This window comes from Falco punctatus (assembly GCF_963210335.1).
Source record: "Falco punctatus genome assembly, chromosome: 4".
NCBI classification, from domain to species: Eukaryota; Metazoa; Chordata; class Aves; order Falconiformes; family Falconidae; genus Falco; species Falco punctatus.
The window spans coordinates 4,552,692-4,569,493 of NC_137583.1; the positions used below are offsets into that span (position 1 = coordinate 4,552,692).

The window sequence follows — 16,802 nt, forward strand, 5'->3', positions numbered from 1 at the left end:
TCTAAGAACAGGGTATGATTTGCACAAAGATCACAAAATTCAGCTTGGGAGTGGTACTTTTTCATTCCTATTTTCTCCTAATTTTCCTAAAAGATTATTTTTTCTTGGCCAGCTTTGGTATCTAGATTCATTATGTGGCACATTTCAGCCCCTTCTCTAGGCAGGAATTTCCTTGTGTACCTTGGTGTTATCAGTCACCCTTTTACATCAAGGGAAAGCACCCACCTCTTACCCTGCAGAATACATTTTTAGTTTGGCGTGCCTGCTTAGATGACGAGGCCAGTAGCAAATTAATATTCCTCCTTGCACTCAAAGCTTTCAACAAGGAAAAAGACTTGCCAAGGAAAGCAGGAAGGGGACAAAACAGGAGTAAAGTTAATGCAATGGAGAGAGCTTGAATCACTTAGCCTGCCACCAGGGCATGCAGGGACTCTTGGAAACATTTTGGGAAGGGGAATGCCTATGGCGTTCTCAGCTTCTTCACTGTTTCTAAAAGCCATATTCAAGAGTAACCCAGGGTAAATAAGAATTTTACCTTCATTTCTCCATAATGCAACGGATTCTGAACATCAATTGCCTGAATAACACTGACACCAATATCGCTTCCAGTTGTCATTACTCCTTTGATTGTCACTGTAGCGACTGTCTGGTTAGAATAGGACCAGCTGAAATTTCCACTTCCACCATGGGCCTAGAATACAGAGAGAAAATCTTCCAAACATTTTATGAAGTATATGGTTCTTACATTTTTTAGCTGTCAAGCCTTTGAATACCTTGCATGAAGACCAGGGACACACTGAGCAATGCTATTATTGAGGAAATACAAATAAAATAACACTTCAGAACTTTCAAATAAGCAAGGTCAAGTAAGAAGATTACTACCCTTCATTCATTTTAATTTCAGCTTTCCTCACGCACATACCCCGTGTGCTCACCAGTGCTGCTAACCCAAATACTTGCCTCCCCACTGCAGAAGCGTGATGCTCACAAATCCCAGTGACTGACAGTGCTTAGAGCCAGCAGAGCATTTCACAAATCAGCACACTGAAGGCCTAGCACCTGGCATTATCGCACTTCTGAAAACTCCCACTGTTTCTCTGTTCCTGACGGCCAAAGTTCTGATTTTGGGTCTCAGGGCAGCTAACCTGACACTCTACCTACTAGCTCTTTCAATGGGAACTGTTACAGGACCTAAAGGGAAGAGACAAGAAGGTGGGAGGCAGGCAGGGAATGAGGCAAGAGGGGAGGGGCAAAAAAATAAAAGAAGAGAAAAAAGTCTCTCGTTAGCATTACTTCTTTACTTTTATGCTGAAAATCATCACAGCCTCTTGCTCTTGCAGCCATTCAACAGACATGCTGTTCCAGCAACTGATCAGTCATGGAATAAGCAACAGGCACATATGGGAACTGCCCTGTCTTGCCACAAGCACCACGAGGGCCTGTGGAATGTGCAGGTGATGCTCCCACAATGGCTTTTCAAGGACAGACTCAGTAACTGCCCAACTTAAAAGCTCAGGTTCATCATGCTGATTCCCATGAAAAAAACCCAAACCAACAAAAAAAGAAAACCTCACCCTCTTCCTAGAGCTCTCAGCTCTTGAAGGGTTGTTTCAGAACTAGAAGAGCTTAAGCAAGTGGAATTATTCTACAGAAGGGTAAGAACTAATTACTTGATACTGTGGGCATCACCAATAGAGACAAATTATTACACTCTCTTTCTTTATAAGCACTTGGCAGCCAGGAAGGGTAATAAGATCTGCTGCGGGTTCATACCTTATAAAGCAAAGGGCCAAAACCCATTTTGCCAACACAAGTGGAGTGTTGTCCTCCTAGGTGTGTAATACTAGCTACTGAAGAAACAAATTATTACAATGCTGTAAAACGTATAGGTTTTAAACATCATTATTGTGAGCTATGGGAAGTGTCTGTTGAGAAAAATACTATGCAGAAAGGTATACTGAGAATAATGCATTTTTAAAATGCATAAAAAAACCCCAAACTTCCACACTCCAAAATAAGTTTTAAAGTTCCATCACAGTAAAACAAGCGTGGAAATCAGAGCAATTTTTTTGTTTATGTGTATTGTTTTAATTTCTTTAACTTCCTCAGCATTTGCCCTAGCTCATTTTATAATTAAAGTAAAAATTAACAAGATTATAAATATTGTCTAGAAGGACAGCATAGAAAATAAACAAATTACGCAGAAGTTTAGCTAATAACTTTTACGGGGGCAGGGGGGTGTGGGTGGGGTGGGGTGAGAATCCAAAAGGTACTGATTTCACTTTTTCCTTCCCATCAGCATGTGCACAACCTGATTACACAAACAACACTGGCAAGGACTAATAGATAAACAGATAACAGTATGTGACAGAAGGAGATGCATGGAAAGTAGCAAGAAACATTTAAAGAATGTAAAAGTTCAGAATGTCTTATAATAGTATTTTCAATTAAAATGAGCAGAAAAAATAAAACAGAAACACACAATTCTTAATAATTCTATGGAGTCACCTCTTGTTGCTGTACAAACCAGAAGAATTACCACTTTCTTCTCTCTAGTAGTCAGTTTGCACTGAGGAGAGAAAGGGTAAACTTCTATTTCAGTCTAATCATGATCAACAGCCTGTAAGCCGAACTCCACAAACTGACTTCACATCACCAGTGACCGTGACGACCTCACTAGAAAAAAAAATAACCTCCGCATACTTAACTTCACAAAGATGGCACTTCACTTCTTGGAAGGAGGGAAGGAAAGAAACATCGGGTTTTTTTATTCTTAGCTGTTGTTTTTTTTTTACTTGCTGCAGAAACCATCTTATTAGCACAAACATGAACAAAGCAACTAACAGAAAACTAGACAGCTGACAAAGTAAAACCTAGAAGTCATTCTGACACCATCTGGAAGGAGTTAGTTTAGCTATAAACAGAATTTGGCTAGATCCAAAAATCCCTTTCAACTTATTTTCAGAAACAGTCTAGTCGCCAAATTAAAATAGCCTGCCTCAAAAACTATCAAGTAGGAGGCAAACACTAATCTACAGGCAGGAAAACAACAGTCAAGCTGTGTGCTATTGTAAACAACCACTAGTATTGTTGAATGGGCAGACTGGGAAAATGTTATCAATTTCAGTAAATATAAACTAAATAAATGTTGGGAGAAAAAAAGTTTTTATGTTTTTAATGAAAAAAAGTCACACTACAGTTAGAATACTGATGCAATTATTGGAGTAACATGAAGGAATATTCTCTAATGAGATATTTGATGATATATGCAAGATAAGGTGAGACAAGAATAGAACTGTAAAACAGGCAGGAAACAGAAAAACACGTTTACTTTCCCTTAGTGGGAAAACTCCAGCAGAAGTTATGATGTACTGAAAATGCAGATTTGTACTAAGAATTTTTACCACACTCTGCTGGTGTGGTTGGGTATAGCATGAACTAAACCAAACTAAACCCACAGAAATCAACAATCCAGCTGACAGCACTAAAGTCAATGGTGTTTACTTCAGATTTACACTAGAGAACGCAGTTTTACCCCTATGAGATTGATTTGTTTACTTCAGATACCATGTGTCCCACTGCCTCTTTTGTATACTTTTTACAGGAAGAGAGACCCAAAACTGAGCACTACTTCATGCTGAAAGGGAGAGGTAGGAACCGTACATAAAACACTTGAGTGCAGGATCTGGGTATCATTGTACTAGGATAAAAGTCTGGGCCAGGGATAAACAATGGCCTTTTTTCTCCAGTTAGACTATACTCAGGATACTGGAAGTATCATTGAATGATCACATGAATACATGAAACTATTTGCTTCATGAAGTGTATGGAAGGATTGACAGACAGGACACACAGAAGAAACAAGAAAAAAATGTCCCTTTAGAAGGGCATAATGTAAATGAAACTGTGGCCTTTGCCTCCCTGTAACTTTTTATTAGAAGCATGAGATGTTTGCTGAGTGAAGGATACTGTTCTCAAAGGTTGACAGGGCATGGTTCATTAATCTTGTCATGCCCTTTTTGCAGTCATTTCACACTCTTGATTCATACTCACATACTTCTATCCCTTTACAGTAAATGGTAGCCTCTAATCATTACTATGAAGTTGTGTACCTAGGATGTTTTCTGTAATTCCAAACCACTCAATGCATACTTGTGTGGTGCATGTGTGAGGGAGAGAGGAAGTGAATGAAAGACACAAGATAAAAAGTTGGTGGGGTTTTTATGTTTGTTGGTTTCTTGTGTGCTCTTTTTAAACTACACTAATTCCTGCAACTAAGATCCAATGAAATTCCTTCAAATAAAGTTTTGGATGTCACTGTGCCTGAAGTACCCAACCAACTCCCTAGTGGTTACAGGCCTCGCTGTGCCTGCTTGAGCAATACTCCCTGCATTTACATACTTCTTCAGCATACCTGTATGGTGTACTGGTAAACTCCGGCTTTTGGCTGCCAAGGAAATGTCAAAATGCTGGGTGAAACAACTATGGGAACATATATTTCAACATCTTGCTGGTTTCGCACTGGAACTGGTAATGTATGAACACCTCCATCCTACAAAAAGCAAAAGCACAGTATTATAAATGGCACCATAGTGCCTCCTATAATTTATGTTTAGTCATATATAGAGAAGTTGTTGAAAACTTCTGAGAGAGGAAGGAAAGCAACTGTTTAGGGTCACTTATGAACACCATTACTTGTGAGCAACGAGCTCATCACAGCAAAGTGTACTATTGCATTAAATGAGTAGTATTACTGTGGAGATACAGCTGCCCACATTAAAAGGCAAACAGCAGTAAGAAATACACTTTCACTACTCCTAGTTTTTGACACCTTGTCTGCAGAACTAATTCAGTAACTCCACGCCTGTATTTACCACTTGCTCATTCCACTCTGCAGCAGGTGAAGACAAAACTCAGCCTAACAGACCCATTCCTCAGCCCATCTTGACATACTGGCCTTTACAACTTGGCTGTAAGTGTAATGCCATAACTCTGGCACAACATATTGTTTCTTACTGAAGTTCTGAAGGAAAATCTTCAGAGCTCTCAGCAGACCTCACTTCATTGAAGACTACCTCTGACACAGAGAATGAACACAGTTTATCATATACAAGGATCTACTAAATCCTACTCGGGGAATCACTAGAACTATTTCATAGCAAATGGGTTCAAGTGTTGAATTTTTCCAAGTTTCAAGCAAAAGCAAATCACTTTCACACCACATGCCCTGGTTAGCCATACCTTCAGCAGCCTGCCAACTAGCAAAAGTTAATATTAATTTTAAGAAATTTGCAGGCTGATACATTTGGCAGATTTTCATTCCAGCATTTAACATCACTTACCAAATGATAGAAAACTTTCCAAATGTGACTGAATGCAGAACAAGGCCAGGGTATGACACTGATGATCCTAACACAATAAATTGTAAATTTCAATCAGAGAATGTGAAAGGGCCTTTGCACCGGCACACGGAAACGATATGTGCCCACATAAGTATCTGCCATGAAAAAAAAAAATCAAGGCTGTGCACCACTAGTTTTAACAGGTGTTTGCCACACACTTGGTAGCAAAATCCCAGTCTTTATTTAAGCAAATCTTCTGTTGACTTAACTGACAGTTTTCCTGAAGTAAGGATTTTAGAATTTGATTCTTAAATCTGTTTAAACAAAGGTGGCTTAGACCCATGTATGTCTTAGGTTTCCTTTTATTATGTGACTATTAAGTCACTACTGCACAAGTAAATTATTTCTATGCCTACCAGTAAAGCAAAAGAGTTATTACAAAAACATACCTGATCTACTACTGATGTCAGTGCAGCATCAATGATAGTCTGACCCTTCTTCACTGCTTTCACATAATGATACGATCCATTCAGAGATGACTTCAGCACCTCAAAATATTCTTTGGACAGCTTTGTACTAATTCTGATATTCTAAAACCAGAACATTAAATAGATATTGTCACAGGTAACTAACATGAATACTGTACAGAAAGCCATAAACATACTAGCAACAAATCAATGAGAGAACAACCATTTAATAACACAATTCAAAGAAACTTATCTGAAACCACATAAAAATTTTTCCCTATGAAAATTTCAGTCTCTCAGCAAGATTGTATCTTTCAGACACGGCATTAACTCCAAAGAAAATATTTACTTTTTTAAATTATCAGCAACCTGAAATTAAACACAAAATGTGCTAATATTTATACTACTAAATAATTCACATTTTACAGTAATTTCTTAATTTTGTCATTCTTAAACTGAACAGGGAAGGAACATGCAAATATACCACCCCAATAGCATATGTCTGAGATCTAGCCGAAACTCAGATCTGTATCTCAAGAAGCAAATTAAAGCAACATTCCCATAAATTCAGTATTCTGAAAAGCATAGTTCAATAAATTTTTTTCTGCTAGCAAATGAACTATTGATTTTATTTTTTTTTAAAGCAATGCATTTTTGGTACCTAGTACCTAGAATTCATCTTATTTAACTAGCAAACAGTGAAGTGTTTTAGTGCTACCTAATCCATCTAAGCTTTTCCCATAATCAACGGAAAGGACACAGGTAGCTCCTCAAGGATGTTATAAGCTCACCTTACACCTCATTCTTTAATAGGAAAGATTGCCTCTAGACATGAAATATTATATGTGATGGGGACTGATGAGATGAAGTACCATATTAGTACTGCTCTCCAGCAGTTACGCCAGTTTGCAATTTCCAGTGCAATGCCTATGCCACATATTTGAAGTGCACTGTCCATCTTTTAGGTTTTTTTCTACAGTATTTAAGACTCCAAGGGACACTTTCGCATGAATCTCTGCTTTAACAAAAAAAAAACAAACCCTCACAACAAAACAATGAGGGGAAAAAGAAAAGGCAAGAAGCAATATGCTTTGAAATGTCCTAACTCTGTGTAAATAAGAAACTGCTTAATTAATTTCAAAGAAAGACAGGATTTAGGAGACAGGCACTCAGAAGTATATCACCATTTCAACTTACATCAGATAAATACACCTTATGGCTTGATTTATCATACACTTCAATTGTTATTTCATAAAGTCTGCCTGTTTCCAGGATCCATCTGTCACCTGGATGAACTGTAAATCCTACAAAACAGGAAAAACTGAATAGCACAAACCAACAGCCTCTTTACATAATGTATGTAAGCATTTTGCTTCTGAAGATACATATTCATTGTTTTAAGCTGCTGAATACAAAGATGAAAGATACTTACTACTAAACCTATTTTGCACTGAGCTACTTTTCTGAATAAAATTACTTTTCTGTGAAAAGCAATACCAGAAATGGAAGCGTGTATATACACAAAGACAGACATCAACACAAAAACAAGAAAGAAATTATATTAAGTGATGAAGAAAACTGCAGCCAGTACCAACCTAAATACTTAGGATTTACAACATAGATAGTGCTGTTTGGTAATCTGGAAACCCCTTCCATACGAATACCTGAAGTCTCAGTAAAGGAAGAGAAATATTTTGACAAAAGTCAAGTAAAGATCAGCTTGTTCTTGGGGCTCCTTATGCCTCTGGGTATTTAAAGCTAATTGTACACTGAAAATAAATGTTCTCCCCACTACCCTGAAAAACAGTGAGCATTTTAGAGAGATTTCACTGGAGAATATAATGCTCTAAATATAAAAATTAAGTAAAGCCCCACCACATTTCCACACTGAATAATGGGAACACACATGATTTAATTGATCTTTTGCCAACGTAATTTCTTAGCACATTTCAAAACATCAGGCAGCTCTGTTGGACTGAATTCACAGCAGTGATGCTTTCTATGGCTCTACCAGGTACTCTTGATTTTCAAGACTACTGGTACAAATGTGGATAATTTTATCTTTTTATGCTGCAAAGGGTGGAAATTTTGCCTCCTGCCATGAAATTCTGGATGGAAAATCATCACCTAGAAAGGATACTCTTGTGCCCAAGTACAAGGTTAGTTTGTCCCTGCTGCAATGCAGTTACAACGGATGTTGCCTGATCCAACTTGGCAACTGGCCAAGACGGATCTCCCTCAGGACCAAGTATGTTGTTCTGTAGCTGCAATCCATACTGATCAGACGGCATCATCAATTCTGTACATAAAACAAGACAACATATGAAACAACAAAATTAAATGTGTCAATGTTTGGATGCTGATAATTATTTCTGATTAATTTTTACTGATGCCTGGTGCACACATTAAATCAGTATTTTTAATGTCTTACGGAAACAGAATTTCTGTGATTACATCAACACACACGCACAAAATTAACTTCTTGCCTAACTTTAATTTCTTTGAAGCTGCAATTTTCAATTAACATCATCCCACCCTTTTGACCTAACATCCAACTCATTCCCAGCTTCAGAAGTGGCCAAATAACTTTCTATGAGTTACTGATAATTTCTGCTGCTCCGTTCTGCACTACTAGCTGACATAGTGAGCCTAGTAATCATTTATTTAGTCTCTTTAAAAAAATGATGTCAGTCATTACGAGCACAGGCTCATTGTAAGCTGCAGGCACTTTTCTGTTAGAAAAGTTACTAATTAGATTTGATTTAACTAAGACAGAGTTTCTTAGTAAATGGGAAATAAATGAGTACATCAAAAATGCAGTTAGCTCCTATTCAAAGTTATCCTTAGCTTCATGTCCTTCACAAACCTGCAATAGTATATCCTTTATAGACACAGTTTCTTTGGGAGAAAAATTAAACAGCTGTATCATGTGGTTTAGGAAAACAGTATTAAATATTAAAATATTTAATTTAATTGATTTATTAATTATTAAATCTTAGCAAAAAACACAACTTCTCAGCCTTTAAAAATTCACATAGTGTTAAAAAAAAAAAACAAACACACAACCACAAAACACAGGACAAACCTGTAATCTTCCCTTGCCTTATTTTCTGAACTCTGTACTGAATTGATGTTCCTACCAGAAGATAAATGTCATATGCTGGATTCAAAAGAATGTTTTCCAAAATAAGCAATCTGACTTCTGCAGGTTGTACATGCTATTGAGGGTAAAGAAAAAGAAAAAGCAACATTTAAAGCAGTTTACTTGTTTGAAACAGACCACACAGTAATAACTTATAATCTGTAAGTGAAAAATATTACTTGCTGTAATCGGCTCTTTATTATCATCTCAAATTCAGTCACAACAGGGACATGCAAAGCACAATGAATGGTAGGAAGATCTGCTCTATGCATACTGTGCAAGGCTGAAGAAAAAAAATCAAGTTTGCATGGGCATGATTTTGGTTCAGTTTTCTGGAGAATACAGATAAACTTGAGGCAGATGCAAAATGACTATTCTGACATCTAGAAATTTATTTTCCCTACTGTAAAACATGGTACTTCCACACAATATAACCATTACAACTTCACTGAGGAACCTGTATCAAATTCACTAGTCTTTTAGATTAGGAATACAACAGGTAATTGTATAAATTCCATTACAGCTGTTTGAGGGATGTTAACTGAAATGGCAGTCCGGCAGCAGTGACAGATTTAAAGGAACTACTAACCAGAAAGCCATAAAAAAATTGCAAATGGAATATTATTTCGATTTCACTTACAGTATTCGCTCAAAACTAATTCAGAAAAATATTAAATCAGAAAGCTAGTAAAGCTACAAGCATTCAAGGAAAAAAAAAAAAGTCAGTCTGATACGCAGGATAACTAACTTCAGCAATTAGGTAGAACTGTAACAAAACCACAATTCTTAACATGCACTATTATTTGTGCCATGTTACTAGTATTACATACATGTAGGTAATATTTTCATAGAACACTTTTTACAAGTATGCATTTGATAGTCCAAGGCAATTCTGCTTTAAACAAAAACATTACGTACAACATGTAGTAACACAAATCTGCAAAAACAGACTGCAGATACGAGATGAACTTCAGAAAAACACCATTTTACAGAAGGATTTTTTTTTAAGGTGCAGCATTAAATTGATACTAGCACAACTGCAAGTATTCCTGCAAGGGACAACCTGTAAGAACTCTCAGGTGTTTGCAAATTCTATTAAAAGAAAAAACAACTCTGTTACTAGAGTTAAAGGAAAAACTCAGTCACTGCAAGTTACAAAGAAACAGCATAGATTTACTTAACAGCTAAAAACACTGCCAGTGCTGCAGTTTAACACCCTTGTAGCACTGACATTCTGATCCCAAAGCCCTTGCTTGGAGAGGAGCATCCAATGAGGTAGAATTACATACCAAGTATCCCTAAAACACCCATTTCAAGCACAACAGGAAATAAAGGTATATCCAATATAGTAATCCTTGTTCTAGCTATTTATTTATTTATTGAAAAAAGGACCTAAAGTGTTCTAGTTGGTTATTTTTAAAAAGAGGTAAGAGGCCAATGCCCTATGCAGCATGATTCTAGGTTTTATATATATAATATGAATGACTACCAGGAATAATAAAACTGTACAGAAGTATTTGAAGTGTATTCCTCGGGGCCTTTTGTCACAGTTCAGTCTAAGAATAATGCCTGGCACATGCTCTGTCCTGCACTAGGTAACTGCACCAAACTCCAAACCTTTCAGGGCGATCAAGAGCAGCACTGTAATCTTTTGTGATATGGGCTACAGAGTTAATCCAGTAGGACAGAGATGCAGCACTGATATCCACAACGTGACTACAGCAGGGCAAGCTTACAGTACTCCTGTAACACTGGACTAAAAGACTACATAACTGGGGGGGGTGGAGAAAGAAAAGAAAAAGAATGCAAGTTTCTTACCTTATAGACACTTTCCTGTATTCTTGCTTTCAAATTAGAACTCCCTGTTTTCATTCCAGACACCAAAATGGTATCTCCTTGCTTGCCAACTTTTTCCATCTCCAATATATAGGAAGGTGGAATGTAAGTGGATTCTAAGAACTTGAGTATACTGAAAGGTGAACCAAAAAGTGAACAGAAAATTGTTAACTAATCTTTGTAAACTCACAAGAAACAACACCAGCATCTATTCCCAGCTATTTCCATTTTTAAGCAAATTTAAGATGTCTGCTTGGGACCAGATATCCAAATTTTACTCCTTCTTCAAGATATCTGCAGCTAACTTCTGTGACTGATAGAAGTTTGTTTGAAGCTTGTTTGTGGGCTTTCAAGAGATATCAGAAGACTGCACATGTTGTCTACAATGATCTCTCCAGTTTTTACAATAGGCGTAGACTGCAAAAACTCTCTATGTTATCGTAGAACAACTGATGTGAAAGACCCAAAGCTTATGTTCATAAAAGCAACAGCTTAAACCAAAACATAACTGTGACCTACAGGAAGAAGTTAGGATACATTTAATAAATTACTATGAAAAAAATCTACAACCAGAGTACTTGTAATAACGCTTAAGAGATTTCAGTTTGATGTGATGACAGAGGAAAGGAATTTGCCATGAATGTGTAAACGACAGGACAGAAATTGAAAGAGGATCATCTTCTGAAGTTTGCCAGCTTCCATATGCACATGATCTGTTTGGCTTTATGTGCACTTCCACAGCACAATCAGTAAAGCCATATTGAGAACAGTTATAAATATTAACATTGATGACAGTTCACTGTTTATTTTGCAAAGCTGTAACATGATTAGAACATTTTTATGTTACCATAGCTGTGCTAACAGTACAGCATATATCAATATTAGTTTGGTTAAAACCACATCTCTAGCAAATACACTGAAACAAAAAGGACTATGGACTAGGACTTGGATTGTAAAATGCACTGAACAATTAGCACACTGCCTGGCTGTCGTTATAGATAGGGGCCATATACTCGTACCTGCAGCTTCAAGTGTATTATGGGCTTAACAGGCTTTCCCTTAGGTAATGCTGTATGTTTGTTTCTCTAAGGCTGCATAACTGGAGTTTGTGTTTACCCAGCAGAAAAAAAGTCCTATTTGCTACCCCTACCCCATTTCTAAGGTATTTGGAACATAGGTTTGAGGATCGAAGTTAACTGTTAACCATTCTTCTCTCTAAGAGAACTGGTTTCCCCACATGCCAGTCATAGAATCGTCCTATGAATAAAGCCAGGTTCTTTAAAGGAAAGTATAGTTTTCTACATTATTTTATGTCCCACAATTTCCCTATATTTTGCTGGAACCTGTTTTCTGAAGTAAGTGAAGCCTCTGGTGCAGGAGTTTGAATCTATTTCATCTCATAAGCTTACTATACGTTAGGAAATTTCTGACTAAAGATGTATTCAAGAAGTGTCTGTAGACTGTTGTGTGACAAAAAACAGTTTCAGGTGTTTGGTTAAATTCATGCATATCAGGGAGGCATTTTTTTCTACCAACATTCATGTCAAGCAAAATCAAGATTTACCACATAAATACTAGCATAATACCACAAATAACAGGGTCCCGCTGTGTTAACACCAGCTGGCATCAGTGCAGAGGTAAAATTCTTGGAGTTCAATTTGAAAAATATCCCTTACTACTAAGCAGCTTTCAATTCTGGTTATTTTAATAAGGATGGAACCCCAAATTTCTGTTTGAAGTCACTGAAGAACAGAACTACTAAGTCATCGCTGTAAAACTACATCGTACATATGCTTAATAAAAAAATCCAAACAAACAGAAACACACCACTACCATAACAGAGGCCAAAGATGGTCAGTGACAAGCACAGGAGGAAAAAAACATTTAAAAAAATATAATCATAGGGTCTGGGTTCTATTCCTATCCTTGCCATAGGTGAACTTTCTGACTTTTGGGCAAGAACTTCATCTCCATTAAATGCAGGAAGAACTTCCTTATTGTACAGAAATGCTAAAAAACACTTCTCTCATTAGCGAGTTGAAAAGCATTCAAGATCTTGGGACAGAAGGTTCCACAAAATACAGCGCTTCTAAATTCCGGCTAACTTATTGAGTCAGTACAAATGATGAACCGAGAATCATGACTTATTTATTAAGCAAGTGCTTTCCATTCATTGCACTGTCTGAAAGACAATATATTGAATACCTTCATTGAATACCTTTCATTTAATTATGTCACCTGGCTTCATGAGCTGTAGCTAGCTCACAAGCAGCCACTTGGTCAGTTCCAATTTAAATATTAACTACTTTGAAAGCTATTTCAATACCAGTACTAAGTGTTGACTGAAACCTGAAACTCTTCAAGTTCAGAGAGCTCCTTTCTGAAATAGAAGAGGACTTTCTTCCTTCAGAAAAAATATCTAAAAATAAGCCTGTCTGCCAAAATCCTGTGATAACAATCTTATTGATAAATCTTTCCTTTGCACAAGATGTTTCAGGAAGATCACCAATTGCATCTATTTATTTCTAGTTGTTGCATTAGGGCTACCTGGGCTGCTCATTAACACTATAAATTGTTAAATTAAACAGGGATACGAGTCCCCAGGCTGTTGAGCAGGCACTTAAAAAAAACATCCTGAAACAACTAAGCCATAAGCATTATTTCAGGCATCAGCTCGCAACAGCTAGATATGGGGAAATAGTTACTCAAACATGATAATTTCAAGAAAAAATTAAATTAACATACCGTAATGCACTATGGGAATCTGAGAAGCCATCAGCCTCTGTGTCTTCTACTATTGTCCAGTCAAAGACTAACCCTGCCAATGTGCTGAAAGTATTTCCTACAAATCAAAATCAAATTAAAACAAAAATAACCAAAAAGCATACAGTCTTCCTGGAACAATGACTTTTTCCCCCTAGAAAATTTCTGTATCTTACCCCCAAAAGAAGCAATATCTGTATTTAGTTAAAAATCACAATCTACCTTGCTTCACTGACTTCTGCAAGTTTAAGATGTTTCTGTTAAGTGGCTTTTCTGTTCACATTTTGCAACACCATATTCCACTTTATGGTTTTCACAAAGCCCATGAGATAGGTGGTGGCACCTGCACCTATCATCCACTTGTCAGTTCTCAAGACATCCTTCGCACCCACCACCTCCTTTCCCCTTTGACCACAAAACCCTTACCATTTCTTGGATATTAGCAGGACATACATAAACCTCCCCCCTCAAGCTGCTAAACAATCTTTCATTTTGAAACACGTGGATCTGAGTTCGCAGCACAGATGAACTGCACTTCCCACAAATACTGTTTTGGTTTTGAGCACAATCATGATTTATCCATAACAGGAAAAAGTTTTCACTCAAAGAACTCAAACTGAGCACCTTCTTTCCAGAAACTGTGAACCACCAGAACATGAGAAATTGCAAATGGTAAAAAAGGAACAAAAAGGAATAAACAGGCTGAAAAAAAAGATTTATCATGATCGTATTTAAGTGTAATGAGCTGCTAATATGAAAGATCTTACAACCTTCAAGATGAGTCTTGCTCTGAATTGCAGAAGTTGCACAAATAAACACTGAACTGGAATCCCAGTATTTACTATATTTTAAAATATTTTTTCATTTGTGTTATTTCCTTGACATTTATATCTATATTAATAAAGTAAGAATCAAAGCAGATTTATCATCATATTCTTATGCTTAAAGGTTTATGACATTTTTAAACCACAAAAATATTTTAAGACAAGGTAATACAACACACAGCCTATATTGTTGCTCCCATTTCTATACAAATTACTGCAGATAGCTCCAAATCCCAGATAAATAGGATTTTAAACACAAAACTCTAAACACACAAGGCAATATAATTAAAATTGATTCAGAATGGATTAATTAACATGCATTCAAGTCTGACTTTCTTTAATGATGCATGGTTTGGCTTTGCAAAGCTGTATTGCACTCTTTTGTTTTGCTGCAACTGAAAATAACAAGGTCAGTGGAGAAATGCCCATGGCAGCACTATGAAGAAGCTATGCCTGGACAGAGACAGTGCTGCAGCCAACTGGTAGCAAAAGCTTGAAACTGTCCCTTACAGCTTCTGAAAGACCGCCAGGCCTGGGTGTCCTGGCTCCTGTCGGGGGTCCCTCATTACAAAGACAAAGTCAGGTTATCAAAGAAACTATCATGGGCATTCCCCAGACAACGCAGGGTCTCACTCGTTCAAGCCAGGATCAGGTATCCCTGCAGCATGGTGGGCAGTGGCTGTCTCCACGTTAAACCCAGCAGCAGCAGCACCCAAGGAGGCAGACAGGTAATACAGCACTTGTGATGAACCATAGTATGTCTTTATCCTTCCCTGAAGGATCACACAGCTGTAACAGGAGCTGCAGACCAGCTGCCCTGCGGCCAGCTGTAACATTACCCTCCCAGGCTCCTCAGATGTCAACAGAGGCAGTGACTTGCATTCCCACTCCACAACCATAACCTCGCCCAGAGCTGCTCCTCCTCTGTGATGCTTCAGCAGAAATGTGTCTCTCTCACTGGCAAGGCTGGAGTAAATCCCAGTAAACAAAGAGAGATGTCTTGATGCGCTGTGCTCCATTGCTGCAGCAGGAAGCCAGTGTTCCTTGCACACCCACAGCCAAAGAAATGCAAGCTCACATCTTTAAGCCTTTCTCTAATTTAACTCACCTCCAGGGAAGTCATAATAAAATAACTTGAGCAAAGTTCATCAGATAAAAGAAAACAATATGTGACTTTTTTCCCCCTCTACATTCTATACTTTATTTGGCCAAATATGTCCATGATAATCTTCCTAACTTTCATTAATGATCTTTGAAAAGCAGTATTTGGGAATTGAGTTTATATTTGAAGTAGCTTATTAAAAACACGTACAAAAAGGAATCCACACTTACGTAACTGATTAAAAAATGGAGATTATATAAAAAAAATATATATGTGGAAGAGAATAAGGAAATAAACTATTCCTGAAGATATACCCTGTATAATTCATAGTAGGATTCTACTCCTCTACACAGGATTAGAATCATCAACATTAATGAATGGTCTGACCCACACCAAGTGCAATAATCTGGCAATATAAAACACAATAATCACCATCTGCCCAAAGCAAATCGCACTTGGTATATCCCTAGAGCCTACTTAACAGCTATACATACCAGGGAAAAAGCTCTGTCACTACAGCATTGTATACGTACAATTATTGATACAAAGCATCTACTCCCCCTCTCACACAGGCTGCACTAACAGGCTTGACACCCATTCCCTGTGCAAGTTTTCAGCAAAATTAAGCAGATTTTTCCCAACAGTCATTGACCTGGATAACTATTTTATATTGATTTTCTCACCTTCTGAATATTAAATAAAAAGTGTTCAAGAGTCCTTTATTCAATTCTCTGACTTTTCCTGAACAATTATATCCCTCAATAAACTTGCCACTGCTCTTGAATTTATTTTTTAGACTGTTCCAAGAAAAACCACTGAGAGTCTAGTATGTCCAAAGGTCTCCCAAGAATGGATCTCAAGGTCATTTGGGTCAAAAAGAACTGATTTTCAAAGCTTTTGAGTGTATCCTGATCTTCTAAACTTAAACAATGTGTTGACTAGAAGCCATAGGACTAAACTTCCTAATCTTCAGTCATGCAGATTAAACATTCTTTGTGAGTTTGGAACCATTGCTCCTGTTCAGACTCTAACCTGGGTGGCTACCAGCACAAATTTGTCTTATTGAGCATACTTGAAAGTTTGCAGAAACGCCAAGCCAAGAATCCAGTATTACGCACAGTATAAGAAAACAAAATTATTTTTCATTATTAACATCTTAACATGGTATTCATGACTTACAAAAAAACTAAATGTAGGATGAGCTCAATCACCCAAAACAAAAAATTCAACCTTTTCTAGCTGCTTTACATATAATTTCCTTTCAGCCCAGCAGTTGTCCTAAAAATCACTTGGTTTGTGTGAGTGTTGATGCATACATAAAAATAG

At 37.2% G+C, this 16,802-nt stretch overlaps 1 protein-coding gene across 1 annotated transcript in view; it reads right to left on the reverse strand.

Moving 5' to 3' along the window:
- Positions 1-16,802, reverse strand: part of NUP210 (nucleoporin 210) — a 69,394-nt gene that overhangs the window by 40,004 nt on the left and 12,588 nt on the right. Inside the window, exons 4-12 of the mRNA XM_080384676.1 lie at positions 13,533-13,629; positions 10,770-10,920; positions 8,895-9,027; positions 7,950-8,108; positions 7,405-7,473; positions 7,007-7,113; positions 5,792-5,932; positions 4,415-4,552; positions 536-691 (exon numbers count right to left, since the gene is read on the reverse strand). Of these exons, the coding sequence (XP_080240802.1) occupies positions 536-691; positions 4,415-4,552; positions 5,792-5,932; positions 7,007-7,113; positions 7,405-7,473; positions 7,950-8,108; positions 8,895-9,027; positions 10,770-10,920; positions 13,533-13,629 (1,151 nt within the window). The remainder of the gene's footprint in view (positions 1-535; positions 692-4,414; positions 4,553-5,791; positions 5,933-7,006; positions 7,114-7,404; positions 7,474-7,949; positions 8,109-8,894; positions 9,028-10,769; positions 10,921-13,532; positions 13,630-16,802) is intronic.